Source organism: Chroicocephalus ridibundus, chromosome 25, assembly GCF_963924245.1.
Source record: "Chroicocephalus ridibundus chromosome 25, bChrRid1.1, whole genome shotgun sequence".
Classification (NCBI taxonomy): Eukaryota; Metazoa; Chordata; class Aves; order Charadriiformes; family Laridae; genus Chroicocephalus; species Chroicocephalus ridibundus.
In genome coordinates this window covers 1,432,362-1,447,003 of record NC_086308.1, presented here as the reverse complement: position 1 = coordinate 1,447,003, position 14,642 = coordinate 1,432,362, and the positions used below count along the sequence as shown (strand labels likewise).

Below are 14,642 nucleotides of genomic sequence, written 5' to 3'. Positions count from 1 at the left end.
GGGACCTGCTCTGGCTGACTCCCTCTAGGGCAGCAGGAATGAACTAGACGATCTCCAAAGATCCCTTTCAATCTACATGATTCTGGGAGGACATGGAAGTCCAGTAAAGGGCTTTATGTCTAGAGTAGATGCTTGTGAGGTCCCTTCTGCCTGAGAACCCAACAGGCCAGCAGCAGGCCAAGGTCTGGCATGTTGATCATGAGGTCACCACTGCTATAACAGCGGGCATCTGCTTTGGATGCTCATTTTGGGGTCACCCCGTCTCTGCAGGTGGCAGGTGTGGAATAATTACTAAATTGGCCAAGAATACAAAAATACAGCATTGTTCACACATTAAGGAAAGTCATAAAATCAAGAGGCTTCTGAGGTAGAATAGAGCCGCAGCTGGCACACGAAGAATGCAACATCTGCGATTCCCTGTACAAGGTTGTTTGTGAAACTACACGAGGGATGGAACGGAACGCGCTTGTTCCGTGGCCTTCCCTTGTGACGAATAGCAGATATGGGGACGAGATGGTACTACGGAACTGATAAGCTGCCTACACGCTACCCGAGCCAACATTTCGTCAAATGTTGATGAAATGCTGTCCTTTGTGCGAACTTTGCTCACCACAATGTACCAAAACACACCTCCATCCCGGAGGCTGCCTGCCCCCAAGGTGCGACCACTCCTCCTTGAGTACACCAACCATAATAAAAGTATTAATGACTAAAGTCACTCAAACTCCACTTTGAAGAAAAAAAAATAGTATAAAAATAGCCCGAGAGAGGGGGGATATGGGGGAAGACACCAAGACAAGTCAGGAGAACTCCATCACTGACTTCCGGGATCAGTCGACGGGCTGAGCCTTTCTTCCCCCCCATAGGGACGCCTTTGGGTAAGACTTAGATTAAACCGAGTGTTTCCTCGGGGAACTTAGAAATTTCTCTAGAGAATCTCTTTCCTACATTTGTAGCCAGGCTGTATCGTTTATAACTTTGTCGCACGTTTTGTATACTTAACAATATCTTTATTTGCACGTGCCTTACAGACAGTGTATTTATCACCGGCAATCCTAAGAACCTGTATATCTGTTGTTTCAATAAACTGCACTGTTTCAGTAGCTGGTCGTTTCGGTGTCTCACTGAATGCGACCAAAGACTCGAGAGTGGCCGTGCAAGTTCGTGAGCACGACGAGACTGAAGGTGCAGTCCACTATTAGTGTATCCAAATTGTAATAGTTTAAAACATATTAAACGCGATTGGACTGACAGTGCTGAATTGGGCATCACTCAGAATTTAATCCCAGCTGCACCTGGCCTCCCGCCTCGGTGAGGAGTGTTAGAACGCAAGGGGGTTTATCTTCTGCCAAAACCACTTGGCCCCTTTTCACACAACAGCCTCATTTTTAGCTTCCAAAGTCTCCTTTTCAAGGCACTAAAGCCCCCTTTTTAGATTCAGTCCACAATTTGGAGGGCCCAAAGCTTCATTTTAAGCCTCCCAAGACCCATTTTTAGGGTGTAAAGCCTCAGGTTTTGGTACCAAAGCGTCATTTGAGGGCACAAAACCTGATTTCATGGTTCAAAGCTTCCATTTCATTTCCAACGCCCCATGTTTAAGGCTGAAATCCTCATTTTTGGGACTCAAAACCATCTTTTCTGACCCAGAACATTTCTTCAGGGCCCACAGTTCCAACCTGAGGGTCTGAACCCAAAGGCGCAGCTTGTCGCCTGGCAACGTCCGCCCTCCCCGCTGTGTCCCGCCTATGGGCCCTGAACAGCCAATCGGCTTTGATGAGGCGGGGGCAAGGCACACGATTGATGTGTAACCAACCAATCAAGCTTCAAGGCCTGCAGGGAAGGTGGCGGAGTCAAAAAAAATCTCGGCGCCCTGTGGGGGCGGGGCATGTGTGCTCCACCAATCACAGCTGGAGTTCGAGCAGCACACAGATGATTGATAAGCGTCTGACCCATCAGTTGATGGGAGGAGCAAGGGGGAAATGCCAGGCAGCCAATGAGAGGAAACATCCTGGGCAGAGTGACAGCCCAGGCAGCCAATCAGAGAGAGCATCACCTCAGGTGACCTGCGCCTGGGCAGCCTGACCACCTGGGAGCCAATCAGCAGCCGCCTCCAGGCAGGGCAGGCCCCAACCCAGGGCAGAGTGACAGCCGAGTGGACCAATCGGAGGCAGCATCACCTCAGGGGAAGGGCGGGTGCTGCTGCTGTGCAGCCTGAGCACCCAGGAGGAGGAGGGGGATGCTGGCTGTGGGGCTGCCCGCCATCACCTCACCCACTCCCCTCCCGCCAGCCCAACTGACCCTGTGGCAGCCTGAAGGAGGAGGGGGAGGACGCGCTCCCGAGACGGTGCCTTGAGCAGGGGGAGATGGCGGTGCTGGGCCCTCCCCCTCAAAGCCGGGGGTGCCCAGGGTTGATGCTCTCCGCCCCCCTCTCCCCACAGCTGCTGCACATCATCTCCTTCCTGACGCTGCCCGACCTGCTGAGCCTGGACCCGACGTGCCGCTGCCTCCCCTCCGCACCCCTCTCCCCCACCAGCGCCTGGCCCTGCAAGAGGGCCGCCATCCTCAACTGGGAGTCAGCCATTGCCACGGGGGCGTGGGGGTGGTGGCCCTTTGTCCCACAGCCAGTGACAATGTCCTGGCGTCCCCCCCTCCAGACGCCAAGGGGCTGTACCTGCAGAGCCTGGGCCGCGGCTGGCAGCGAGCACTGATGGCCTCCATCCTGTCTCCCCCTCTCATGGCTACCACAAGCTGGCGCTTGCCCAGCAGCACCTCTTCCTCCTGGGTTACAGCAGGACCCACCTCTTCCTCCGTGACTCTGGCCGTCACGCCTGCTCCTGCCAGGCCCTCTCCCATGGCGTCAGGGATGTATGCCGACCCCTCACTCCCCCTTCCCCCCCTGCCACCGCCATGCTGGGTGACCGTCCCCTCCTCCCCACAGTGACAGTGGATCCCCGTGGGGAGCCCCCCCACGCCTGCATGCTGACGGAGCAGAAGCAGAGCGACACCCTGGAGGTGTTCGACCCAGCCGACATCCAGCACATCTTCTGCATCAGCTTCCCCTCCTCCATCCGCGTCAGACAGGCGATCGTCACCAGCACGGAGGTGACGTGGACCCTTCTGCTGCTCACAGGTTTAGGGGGGACACTGAGGAGATGGGGAGAGCACCTTGGGGTGTGGGGACACTGCGGGGAGGGGGACACATGTGCCACATTCAGCCCCTGACTTCCCCGTGTGGGAGCGCAGAGGAGGGGCAGGTGTACAACCTGCAGCTGACCCTATCCCTGACCCCAGTGTCATCCCTGTAGGTGCCATGTCCCCATCGCTGTCCCCACAGGTGTCCTGGCCACACCACTGTCCCCAGCCCTGTCTCTGTCCCTCCAGGTCTCTTGTCCCCCTCCCTGTCCCCACAGGTGCCCTATGCCCAGGGCTGTGGGGACAGCGGCCGCCTGCTGGGCTGGTTCCATGGCAGCATCAGTTTTGTCCACCTCCGTGTCACAGTGAGACCAGGGGACACTGTCGACCCCACTGGGGGCTGGGGAGGGGCCCCCAGGCTCAGTTGTGTTTTGTAAAGTCTCCTTTCAAGAGCACAAAAACGCATTTTTTGTTTCCAAAGCTTCTATTTCAGGCTCCAAAAAGGCATTTTTAAGATTAAGCCAGTCAGTTTTAGGGTCCAAGATGCACCTTGAATGTCAAAACCCTAATTTTGATGTCCAAACCCCTCTTTTAGGGACCAAATTATCATGTATTTGAACCCAAAGCCTCATTTTTAGGTACAAACCCTCATTTACAAGTTCCAACACCCATTTTAAGATTCAAAGACCCATTCTCAAGCTGTAAACAAGCATTTTTAGGATCCAGCCAGTCATTTTTAGTGTCCAAGCCACATCTTGACTGTCCCAAGTGAGAGCCAGTGGCCCACATGCGTGTCCAGATGGCCCTCCAGGTGGGCCCTGGGGTGGCTGGGCAGCGGCTGGGCAGCAGCCGGGCAGCGGCGTGGCAACATGACGATGTGCAGTGCGGTGTCGCGGCAACGTGACGATGCAACAATGTGCGTCTGCTCTCTAGAGCCGCTTGCTGGGAGACTGGCTGTGGTGGCCGCAGCTGGGTGCCTCTGGAGCGAGAGGTGCCATCGCTCTGTCTACCCGTCTTTTAATTACTTCCAGGGATGGTGCCTCAGCCACTTCCCTGTGCAGCCTGTTCCAATGCCTGAAAAACCTTTCAGGGGAAAGATTGTTTCTAATATCCAGTCTAAACCTCTGCTGGGGCAACTGGCGGCCATTTCCTCTTCTCCTATTGCTTGTTTCTTGGGAGAAGAGACCGACCCCCACCTCTCTACACCCTCCTTTCAGGGAGTTGTAGAGAGCGAGAAGGTCTCCCCTCAGCCTCCTTTTCTCCAGGCTAAACAGCCCCAGCTCCCTCAGCTGCTCCTCATCAGACTTGTTCTCCAGACTCCTCACCAGCTTCATTGCTCTTCTCTGGACCTGCTCCAGCCCCTCAGTGTCTTTTTTGTGGTGGGGGGTGGGCCTATCAGAAAGCTGGGGAGGGGCTGTTTGCAAGGGCATGTAGCGATAGGATGAGGGGCAATAGTTTTAAACTAGAGCAGGGCAGGTTTAGATTAGACATTAGGAAGAAGTTCTTTCCACTGAGGGTGGTGAGACAGTGGCACAGGTTGCCCAGAGACGGGGTGGAGGCCCCATCCCTGGAGACATTCAAGGCCAGGCTGGATGAGGCTCTGAGCAACCTGATCTAGTTGTCGGTGTCCCTGCTCACTGCAGGGGGTTGGACTAGATGACCTTTAAAGGTCCCTTCCAACCCCACACATTCCATCATTCTCTTATTCCATGATTTGTCCAAAAGCTTGTTGCTGCTCAGGGCCCCCTTTAGGCAGATTTGTGTATTCAAAAGACCATTTGATTTACTTTGTCTCTTTGCTTCTCTCTGCGAATCGAGGGAGCTCGTGACGAGAGTGTAAGCCTCACTGCGTGCAAAGAACAATTATGGACAAAGAAAGAAAGTCCAGGACAGGGAATCTCTTGGGAAGTCTTGGGATCTGTGATTTAACAAAAATTATGTTTTCTGTTGGTCTAAGGTTAGCCACTGTAGGAAGCAGATTTCGGTGGGGGTAATGTGGACTTTACACATAGCTGAGGAATGTCTCATTTTTTTACTGAACTATGCATTCCTTTGTTTCCATTTGTTGGCAAGTGACAAACACCCTTCTGTGTCCGTGTGCTGCTCGTTCTCCAAGTAACCCAGGTGGGAACCGGTGCCAATGGGCTGAACCGCGCAGCTTCAGTGGAGGAAGCTCAGATTTGAACAGGGCTGCTGTAAGTCCCCGGGGGCTGATGAGAGAAATGCTGGGTTGGGGGCAGGATGAAGACTGGCCATAGGTTGTGGAACACAAAGGGTCTTGATTTTCATATCTGTTCAGGCTGCATTAGCAGACGCTCAGGATCAGTATCATGTAGAGACTGCTGATTTCCATTCATGTATAAGCAGAAAAATAAAGTAGGAAAAAGAAAAAAGAAACCCTTTCTTCTTGTTGTTTAGTAATCATATTATTTCACTTTGATTACATTCCTGAAACTTCTCTAATTAAGCACATGAGAATTGAAGACTTTAAGGAAAAATATGCCCAGAGACTTGACTTGTTAGGGTGTTTTGCATGTTAATGAGCCCTCTGGTGCCAAGTGCCTGAACTGCAGATCCTGAAAGACTGAACAAGCCTGAAGACAAGTAAAAGTCAGCAGCAAACCTCCAAGAGTTTCCGAGAGTCCTTGGAGGCTGGTGAAGCAGGAAGTCAGAGGTGCTGCTTGGAGGTGGAAAATCAAACGTGGAATGTGGTTGTGAAAGCCCTTGATGTGTGTCACCAAGCAGGACAGCCAAGCCCTGACCCCACCTGCTGGGAAAGGGGATCCGTCAACTCACGGGATGCTCACACCTCAAGCCCTGCTCCCCCGGACACTGCTTCAAGGCTTCTAACAGAGATGCAGACAGCTGCATTGGACATATGTATGTTTATATTTTTTTTAATAGGTACTGATACTCCTTGGGAAATCAAACAAACTCCTGAAGGAGTATTGAAGGATTCTTGATATGGTCAGGGCTGTATAAGGGCACATGTAAAGCATCCCTGCACCTGATGCGAATTAATTCGGTGGCCATGGAAGCTCTGATGCACACACAAGATGCCGGTGTGACCAGGAAGGGGAAGACTGGATCTAAACAGCACGTTTCCAAAGCTGAGAGCATGAGCGTCATGGTGTCACTGCAGGAGAGCTCCAGCCTTGGGGCAAAATCACAAAAGTGGTCTAGTACATCAGGGCCAGCAAATGTGTCTGGGACAAGAAGGAAATGATTACTGCAGATGACAGAAATCCCCCCGGCCAAGGTGCAGCTGTCTTCTAGCGACAACCCTTCCAGTTCCGGAGTCTTGCAGAGAGCAGGGGGTGGCACAGAGCCAAGTACTGTTCATAGCATGTGGCCACCAGCAGGAGCCACTCTGTACCTGCCAAAGGTGCAGGAAATAGCCCTAAGAGCGCTGTGAGCAGAGATGGTGCTGTGCCCAGTGGGAGGACAGTCAGGGTGGTGGAGCTGTAGCAGGTTTCCATGTTTTCCACCAGCAGCCCCATGCTGAGGCTGTTCCCAACTGCAATTATGGGGCAGGTCATGGGAGGGAGGAGGAAGAGATTTTTCCTAAGGTTGGGGACGTTGCCCATTCCCATTAGGGGAAACGCCATTGATGATGACAAATTGTCCTAATCCCCTTTTTCCATGGAAAATTTTAGGTCTTCCTGTCCCCTCTCTCCTTTTGGCCCAAGACATGTGCAGGTATCTCTAAACTTTGATGGAGCAGTTCAGAGGGACAGGGCAGCGTCTGGGGCCATCATTTTGGAGGCTCTTGGGGCATTGCTTTGGGCAGCTGAAGTGACAGCAGATGGCCACCTTTAGGACAATGAAGCCTGTTCCTGCTCACTATGTACAGGGCAGCCTGTAGAGCTATTCCTCTGAGCAAATGCAGTCATTGCCACTGGAAGAGCTACGTCTCTCTCTCTTCTCCACCAGCTGTCTTTACCAGATCTCCATTGGCAGTTAGGGCTGGGTTCTCACTGGCACCCCTACAATGCCCAACCGAATTCAGGGCAGCTGCCCAATTTCAAGGTTAACTCCATCCTGTGGAGCTGCCTGAGGTGCCAGGGCTCTCCAGCACAACTGCGTGCAGCCGGCAGGGACAGCACAGGACTTGCGCGAACATCATCCCCATTCAGAGCAGCCGTGTAAGAGACCCCAAGAGACCTTCTGAGGCGTTCAGTGCTTTCCTTCAAGCAACTGCAGTGAGGCAAGTGCTGTCCCATCTCAATCCAGTAGATGCAGGGAGTGCTTCTCCCACATCCCTCAGTCATCCCTTTGATGATGCAGTCAAGGAACAGAGCAATGATTTGCACAGTGTTCCTGGATCTCAGGATACCCATAGCCAAGGACACTTGCAAAAGCCCCTTGTCCTGCCTGGAGATCAGCTTCACCTGCACCACAGGCCCTCTGGGGCTGCAGAGACCCCGCAGACACAAAGCCCTCTCCTGGTGGGGCTGCAGAGTCCAGCCCTGCTTCTCTCTCATCCTGAGGAGAGCAGGGATTGATCTCCTCCTTTCCCCTTTACATTGCCATCTGCCATCCCCCCCAGCATGCTCTGACGCAAACCTTTTGCCTGCACGGTACTTGGGCACTTGGTAACAGCTGGCTTTGTTGCACGCCTGAGCTTGGCCCTGGTGCCACGACTGAGGTCCAGCACATCTCTGCTCTGACACAAAGAACCTATAATGAAGGAGAGGAAGGGGACCAACCCTTATTTAACCAACCTGAGGAAGTCTTGGGCTCACCAACGACTTAACGTCTTACCGGGGACATCAATGACCCTGTGTATTGCGTTGACATGGCTAGGTTTTGGTAGGGGTGAGGGGGCTGCAGAGGTGGCTTAGGAGAAAAGGGATCAAGAGGTGACTCCATGTGAGAGAGAGCCACTTTCAGCTGGCTCCAAAGGGGACATGCCACTGCCCAAAGCTGAGCCAGTAAGCAATTCTCGTGGCACCTCTGTGATAGCATATTGAAGCAAGGCTAAACAGCAGCGTGCAGTCACCGTAAGAGAGAGGAGTGAGACACATGGAGAGAAACAGCCCTGCAGACAGCAAGGCGAGTGGAGAAGGAGGGGGAGCGGGAGTGAAGCTGGGTGGGCACCTGGCAGCCAAAAGTCAGCCCAGCACCCCCTGACATTCCCAGGAGAGCACGGTGCAAATGCTCCTTTGGGTGTCTGGAGGCTCTTTGCCTCAGCTTTTTAGCACAGCTGCCAGATGGGCCAAGCAAGGCGATGCTCACCTGGATCAGAAAACCTGTGTCATCCTTGTCAGCCTTGGCTCTAGCAGCAAAGAAAGAGTGGAGTCTCAGCTCCCGAGGGAGTGAGGACGAAGAGCAGAGTGCAGATTCCAGGTCTCAGGGTGGCAGACATTGGCCTGTTCTGGGAACTTTCCGTTCAGGCTGGAAGTGACCTTGCAAGATTTCTATAGACCAACATTCTACGCAAAGCAGGGTCACAGCAGAAAGTGCCTGCAGCATTTGGGTGCTGCCAGTTGTTAGGGAGTTCCCGCAAACTCCAGATGCTTTCAATGATGATGGAGAGTGGCTTTACTGTGGCATCGTCCTGCCCTCTCAGCTCCCTCGGATGCCACCCCTCCAGTCCCATAGACTGCTAAGGATTGTGTTTGCTCAAGTAACTCCTGACTCTATCCAAATTCACCACGGTTTTTTTTCCCTCCAGAGTCCTGCCTCAAGGCACAAAGGCCTGGGAGAGCTTGCTGGAGGAGACCAAGGCAAGAAGGACACAGGGAATCTCAGATTCATCTACACCCGCTGTTACTAAATTCCAGCAGTGGCCACTCATTCTCTTTGTTTCTTCTTTAACTGTTCCTGAAGCAGCAGCCTCTCCTCTTGGTGCCCTCGAACCCTTGCCTTACAAGGGTCTACACTTGGGAAGCTCTAGCTTACCTAAAGCCATCCCCATTTCTCCTCTAGAGACCCAGCATCTGTAGTCTGGCTTCCGTCTTTTCTCACTCCCCTTGGGAGCTGAGACCCCACTATTTCATGGTCGCTACAGCCCAGGCTGACATTTTCACACCCCTGATCAGAATTCCCTCTGAATTGACTGGACTCAGCAACACCTTTGTTGGCCTACCTTGCGCCTGTGCAAAGATGTTGTCCCAAGAGACCCAGAAACCTGCTGGACAGTATGCATGCTGCTGTGTTCCCCTTCCAGTGGTGTCAGGGTCATTAATATCTCCAATGAGACCTGGGGTCATTATTCTGGAGAGTTCCTTGTGTTGCTTAAATAGGCAAATGAGTGGAGATCCCAGTGTGATGTGCTTCCTGTTCCTGAACTGCTCTGCATCGACTGGATGGAGGTGGGTCAGACCCTGCCTCATTGCCCTCGTGAGATTCAGTTGCCGGCCAACAGAAACTGAATCTATGAGACATGGCATCTGGAGTGTGTGTCTCGCACCCACTCTGAAGGCGATGCCTTTCCCGTAGGTCCTGTGCCGGCCACCTGCAGTTGTGCTGGAGAGCCCTGGCACCTCCTGTAGCACAACAGGCCTGTCCATGGCCATTGAGTAGCTGCCCTGAATTAGGTTAGGTGATGTGGGGATGTCCATGAGACATCTGCCGTTACAGTCAGTGGGGATCTAGTATACATGGCTGATGGAGAAGATGGATGAGGTCAATGGCAATGAGTACATCTGGTCCCCTGACTACCTCAGAAGGCTGCCCTGGGTTGAAAGAGCAGGGAAAAGTTCAGATGTCCGAAATGTGGGCATGTGCTGGTGGCCAAAGGAATTCCTCATGAATCTCAAAGATGATGGCACCAGATACTGCCCTGTCTCTATGAACTGCTCCGTTAGATCTTGCAGTTACCGGCACGTATCTTGGACCACATCTGAGACCTCAAATGTCAGTAGGGGTTTGAGTCTGAAGAGCTCACTGCTGGCCTCCATCTCCAGGAATGACGCTGGGAGCTGAGGCCAGCAGCTCCCATGCAGCAGGTGCCTATTTTGTGCCCACCTGAAGAGAGGCAAGAGGAATCCCCCCTCCTGTGGGATTGTGGCAGCCCTAAGTGAGAGCTGAGTCCACTTCACACCCAGGACTACAAACCAAGGAGGAGATGCCTCAATTGACGAAGCCGACTGCCTTCGCTCAGCGGGGGCAAAGGAGATCTGGCACTGTCCAGGTTTCCTGTCTCATACCAGAAGGAACAAGACCTTTCTCGTGCGCAGCTCTCTCTGATAGGAGAAATTACCCGGCTGGAAAGAAGCGTCTCTCCAGAGGTGCAAGAGAGACCACACAGTATTACTTCAGTCTCTTTCCCAGCAGGTTCCCCTGGAGGCACAGGGACACCTCCAGGGAGCCCCGAGGAGGCAGAGAAAGTGACGTCTCGGGCTGGTCCTCTGCGTCTGAGCTGGGCTGGGCTCCTGGCATGGAGGGAGCTCGTGGCAAGCGGGCAGCGCTGCAGAGAGACAGCTCTGCCCAGGAGCAGCTCCTCTGCCAAGCGCAGCAGGGCTGAGGGCACTGCCTGCAGGTAACGAGGGGAGACATGTGAGGCCAGCGGAGCTTAAAGGCAGCCTGGGGTGGGAGGATGCTGAGAGCTCACTGGGAGAAATCCTCACAGCCTTTGCACAGTCTCTGGCTGCAGGGCATTGAATCTGCAGCTGCTGGAGGGATCTCCAGAAGCTGGAACAACCCCCAGCCTACGGGATCTGCAAGTACCACTCTCACAGTTTCTCTAGTTTCGAGGAGAAGGACAACGTGTGGAGCAGGGCTTCCCTGCTGCACCGTCAGAGGGACAGGGCATGATGTGTCTGTGCTGCAGTATAATGCAGAGAGGCTCCCTGGAGCAGTCTCCTAAAGCTGGCATAGCCCATGGCTAATGTGATCTGTCAGGAAGGCTCTCAAGGCTCCGTCGGTGTTGAGAAGGATGTGCTTGAGAGCAGGGCAGCCCTACCACATCACCAAAGGCACAGGGCATGTCGGCTGCCTTCTCCCAGGGACGGCTGCCGGGCTGTGAAGGTGGGTGTGCGTGCAGGGGTGCTCAGGGCTGTCCTTCAGAGCAGGGTCCCCGTGTCCCAGGGAACTGTGTGCTGGGCCAGGGACTCTGCTGCCTGCCAGGGTCAGCTCTCAGCCTGCCCGGGGAGCTCCCCATGGCGCTGCGGGGAGAAGCTGTGGGTGGAAGGAGTGACCCCAGTCGTGTCACGGCAGGGTCCTTCTGCAGTCGTGAGGGTGCTGCGTGGGTCGTGTTTCCTCCCAGCTCCAGATCACCCCCAGGACATTTGCAGAGGGTCCTTTTGGAGAAGGACTTCAAGGCAGCATTTACCTGAAAGAAACAGGGTCCCTGCTTGGAGTTTTCCACTGCTTCTTTGCTGGATGGGTTGTGAGAGATAGGATTTTACTTCTCCGTTCTGGAGAAGGCAATGATACCCTGGTTCTAGCAGGAACTTTTCTAAGCTGCCTGTTAGCGCTTGCAGGCACTTGCCCTGAGGGCAGAGCTGAGCACACAGCAGGTGTGGTGGGTTCTCTGAGCACTGAAAGGGAGGAGACCTGGGGACAATGACACAGCCCCAGGCAGAGACAGCTCCGGGTGGCAGAGACATGGGCAGAGAGTGAAAGGGAGCTACTGCAGGAAAGGTCATGGGAGAGGGGATTCCAGGCCCTCCCTGCCATCCCCTGCAGTGCAGGTGCCTTCCCTGGAGACATTCCGTGGTCTCCTCTCCCCACACAGTAGAGTCCTCCACCCCTGACTATCCCGGGTATGAAGTCCTGAGTGTCCTTCCCAGCAGCCCAACCACCAAAGAGGAGAAATCCTTGAGTGTCTGACTGTGTCTCCCTGTCCTGACTCTCTTGGCAGGAGAACTTTGGCATGTTCCCCTTTTGCCCCTTCTGCCCTTTTTCTTTCCCTTCTTTTCACTGTGGTGGGGCGTGAGGTTTCGGGTGCAGCTCAGACACTGATGCTGCATGTCCAGTCATGCCGGTGTATCCAGGGAGGAAAAGCATCCAAATCCACTTATGTTTTGGGCTCTGGGGACTGCAGTGTGTGGGGCCAAGAGGAAGCCACCCCATCTTTAGGCAAGTTGGCTCTTTCCCAGGAGTGTCCTGCTTGGCTGCACGCTGCCCTCCAGAAGGGCTCAGCTCTCCCGTGGCATCCCTGTGTCGTCTAGCAGCCCCACGGAGTAGACATGTCAGTGCCAAGGCCGTGTAAATCCAGCTGGAGGGCTGAATGTAGGCAGCTGCAGTGAGCCCCCTGTGTCCCTGGCTGGGAGGGGAGAGCTGAGATCCTCCTGGGGTCCAATGAGCTCAGGTGACGGGCTGGGAGAACTGCGCTTGTAAATGGGACTCCTCTGCTCTCAGCAGTGTCCAGGTTCTTCTCAGGGGAATGTCTGCTTGGGATCATCCTCCAGCTCAAAGAGGCAGCAGCACAGGGCAGCTGAGAGCAATTCCGATGGACAAACTCGCTGTCCTCGCTCTGCACTGAGGGACAGTCCCCTTGGCTCGTAGGACCCACAAGGTTTCACTGGCAGCACAGCAGAAATGCCAGGGATTTCTGCCTTAAAAACACTCCTCAGGTGTGGTGGGGAAACTACAACAGAACAACACCAACAACAAGGTGCCCTGAGCTCTGCCCTGCAGTCGGGTGACAATGCTGAAAAGCCCTTTGATGCCAGGAGTGGATTGAATCTGAGATCACCCCGTGTTCCTTTTTACCCATGGCTGTAGGGCAGGACTGAATCCTGCAGAGATCTCAGCTCTCTGGTGGACTATCAGCCAGCACCAACCAGAGTGTACAAAAAGGACCTGCAAAAGGTCTTCCTGAAAGGCGAGAGCCAGTTTGGTGGGTTTCTAAGACCAATTGAATACTTTAGTTTGAGAGAAATCTTCCCCAACTTCTCACTGCTTTTCTTTCCATTAACAGGTCTCCAAGCCCAGGGGCAGAAAATGTCGAATGGCAGCTCCATCACCCAGTTCCTCCTCCTGGCATTTGCAGACACGCGGGAGCTGCAGCTCTTGCACTTCTGGACCTTCCTGGGCATCTACCTGGCTGCCCTCCTGGCCAACGGCCTCATCATCACCACCATCGCCTGTGACCACCGCCTCCACACCCCCATGTACTTCTTCCTCCTCAACCTCTCCCTCCTTGACCTGGGCTCCATCTCCACCACTCTTCCCAAAGCCATGGCCAATTCCCTCTGGGACACCAGGGACATTTCCTATGGAGGATGTGCTGCACAGCTCTTGTTCTTCGTCTTCTTTCTTGCAGCAGAGTTCTGTCTTCTCACCATTATGGCCTATGACCGCTATGTGGCCATCTGCAAACCCCTGCACTACGGGACCCTCCTGGGCAGCAGAGCTTGTGTCCACATGGCAGCAGCTGCCTGGGGCAGTGGGTTTCTCTATGCTCTCCTGCACACGACCAATACATTTTCCCTACCCCTCTGCCAAGGCAATGCCCTGGACCAGTTCTTCTGTGAAATCCCCCAGATCCTCAAGCTCTCCTGCTCACACTCCTACCTCAGGGAAGTTGGGCTTCTTGTGGTCAGTGCCTGTTTAACCTTCGGGTGCTTTGTTTTCATCGTGCTGTCCTATGTGCAGAACTTCAGGGCCGTGCTGAGGATCCCCTCTGAGCAGGGACGGCACAAAGCCTTTTCCACGTGCCTCCCTCACCTGGCCGTGGTCTCCCTGTTTGTCAGCACTGCCGTGTTTGCCTACCTGAAGCCCCCCTCCATCTCCTCCCCAGTTCTCGACCTGGTGGTGGCTGTGCTGTACTCAGTGTTGCCTCCAGCACTGAACCCCCTCATCTACAGCATGAGGAACCAGGAGCTCAAGGAGGCCATTAGGTATCTGATTTCATGGATTTTTTTCAAGAGGGAGAAATGTTCCACCTCTCTCCACAAATGACTCCCGCACTATTTGATTCCATCTGCTTTTTTGTGTGTTTTGTTATTGGCTTTGTGTTTTTAATGATTACATTTCTCATCATTGCTGTTGATATTGTCATTTATGGTTTTTATGCTCCCACACAAAGGTTTCACTTGTGTCACTACACCTGAGACATTTACGTCTTAGTTTCACCTGGTTCACTTCTAAAAATGTATTTAACAGTGGCTCAGAGCTGGCCTCTTTCACAGAGTCTCTGTTAACAAAGCAAGATCTCCCTGGAGCAGTGCTTTAATGCTGGGGTCTTTCTCCAAACATGCCTGAGGAAATTCACCCCTGAAGGTCTTCTTCCTCCTCCATGTGTCCAGGACTAAAAAGCTGACTGTCCGTTTGTAACATTTTAGAGATATTGGACTGGATTTAGGAGTCACCAGTCGGTGTCTGGTGAGAGGTAAGATCGTGGGTTTAACTGAGGGACGTACCCCAGCCCTTCACACAGATGACATAAAGGCCACCCATCCTGTGGGAGGAGGATCTGGAGCTGTCTGGAGAGGCTGGTGTTTCTCCAGGGACAGCATGTTCCTGGGGTTGTGCTGGGATGGCAGAGGTCAGAAGGATGGGGTGTGGGGCCTCAAGCAGAGGCCATGTGCAGACCTCCTCTGGGCACTCTCCCGTTC

The 14,642-nt window shown here is 53.8% G+C and overlaps 1 protein-coding gene across 1 annotated transcript; it reads left to right on the top strand.

Annotated features, from left to right (window-relative positions):
• Positions 1 to 13,371: 13,371 nt before the first annotated feature.
• On the top strand, positions 13,372 to 13,890 carry LOC134507623 (olfactory receptor 14J1-like; the record flags this gene model as incomplete). The annotated part of the gene is made up of 1 exon (XM_063318417.1): positions 13,372 to 13,890. A coding segment is annotated over exon 1 (519 nt), but the record flags the coding sequence as incomplete, so codon positions are not given.
• Between the last annotated feature and the right edge of the window lie 752 nt (positions 13,891 to 14,642).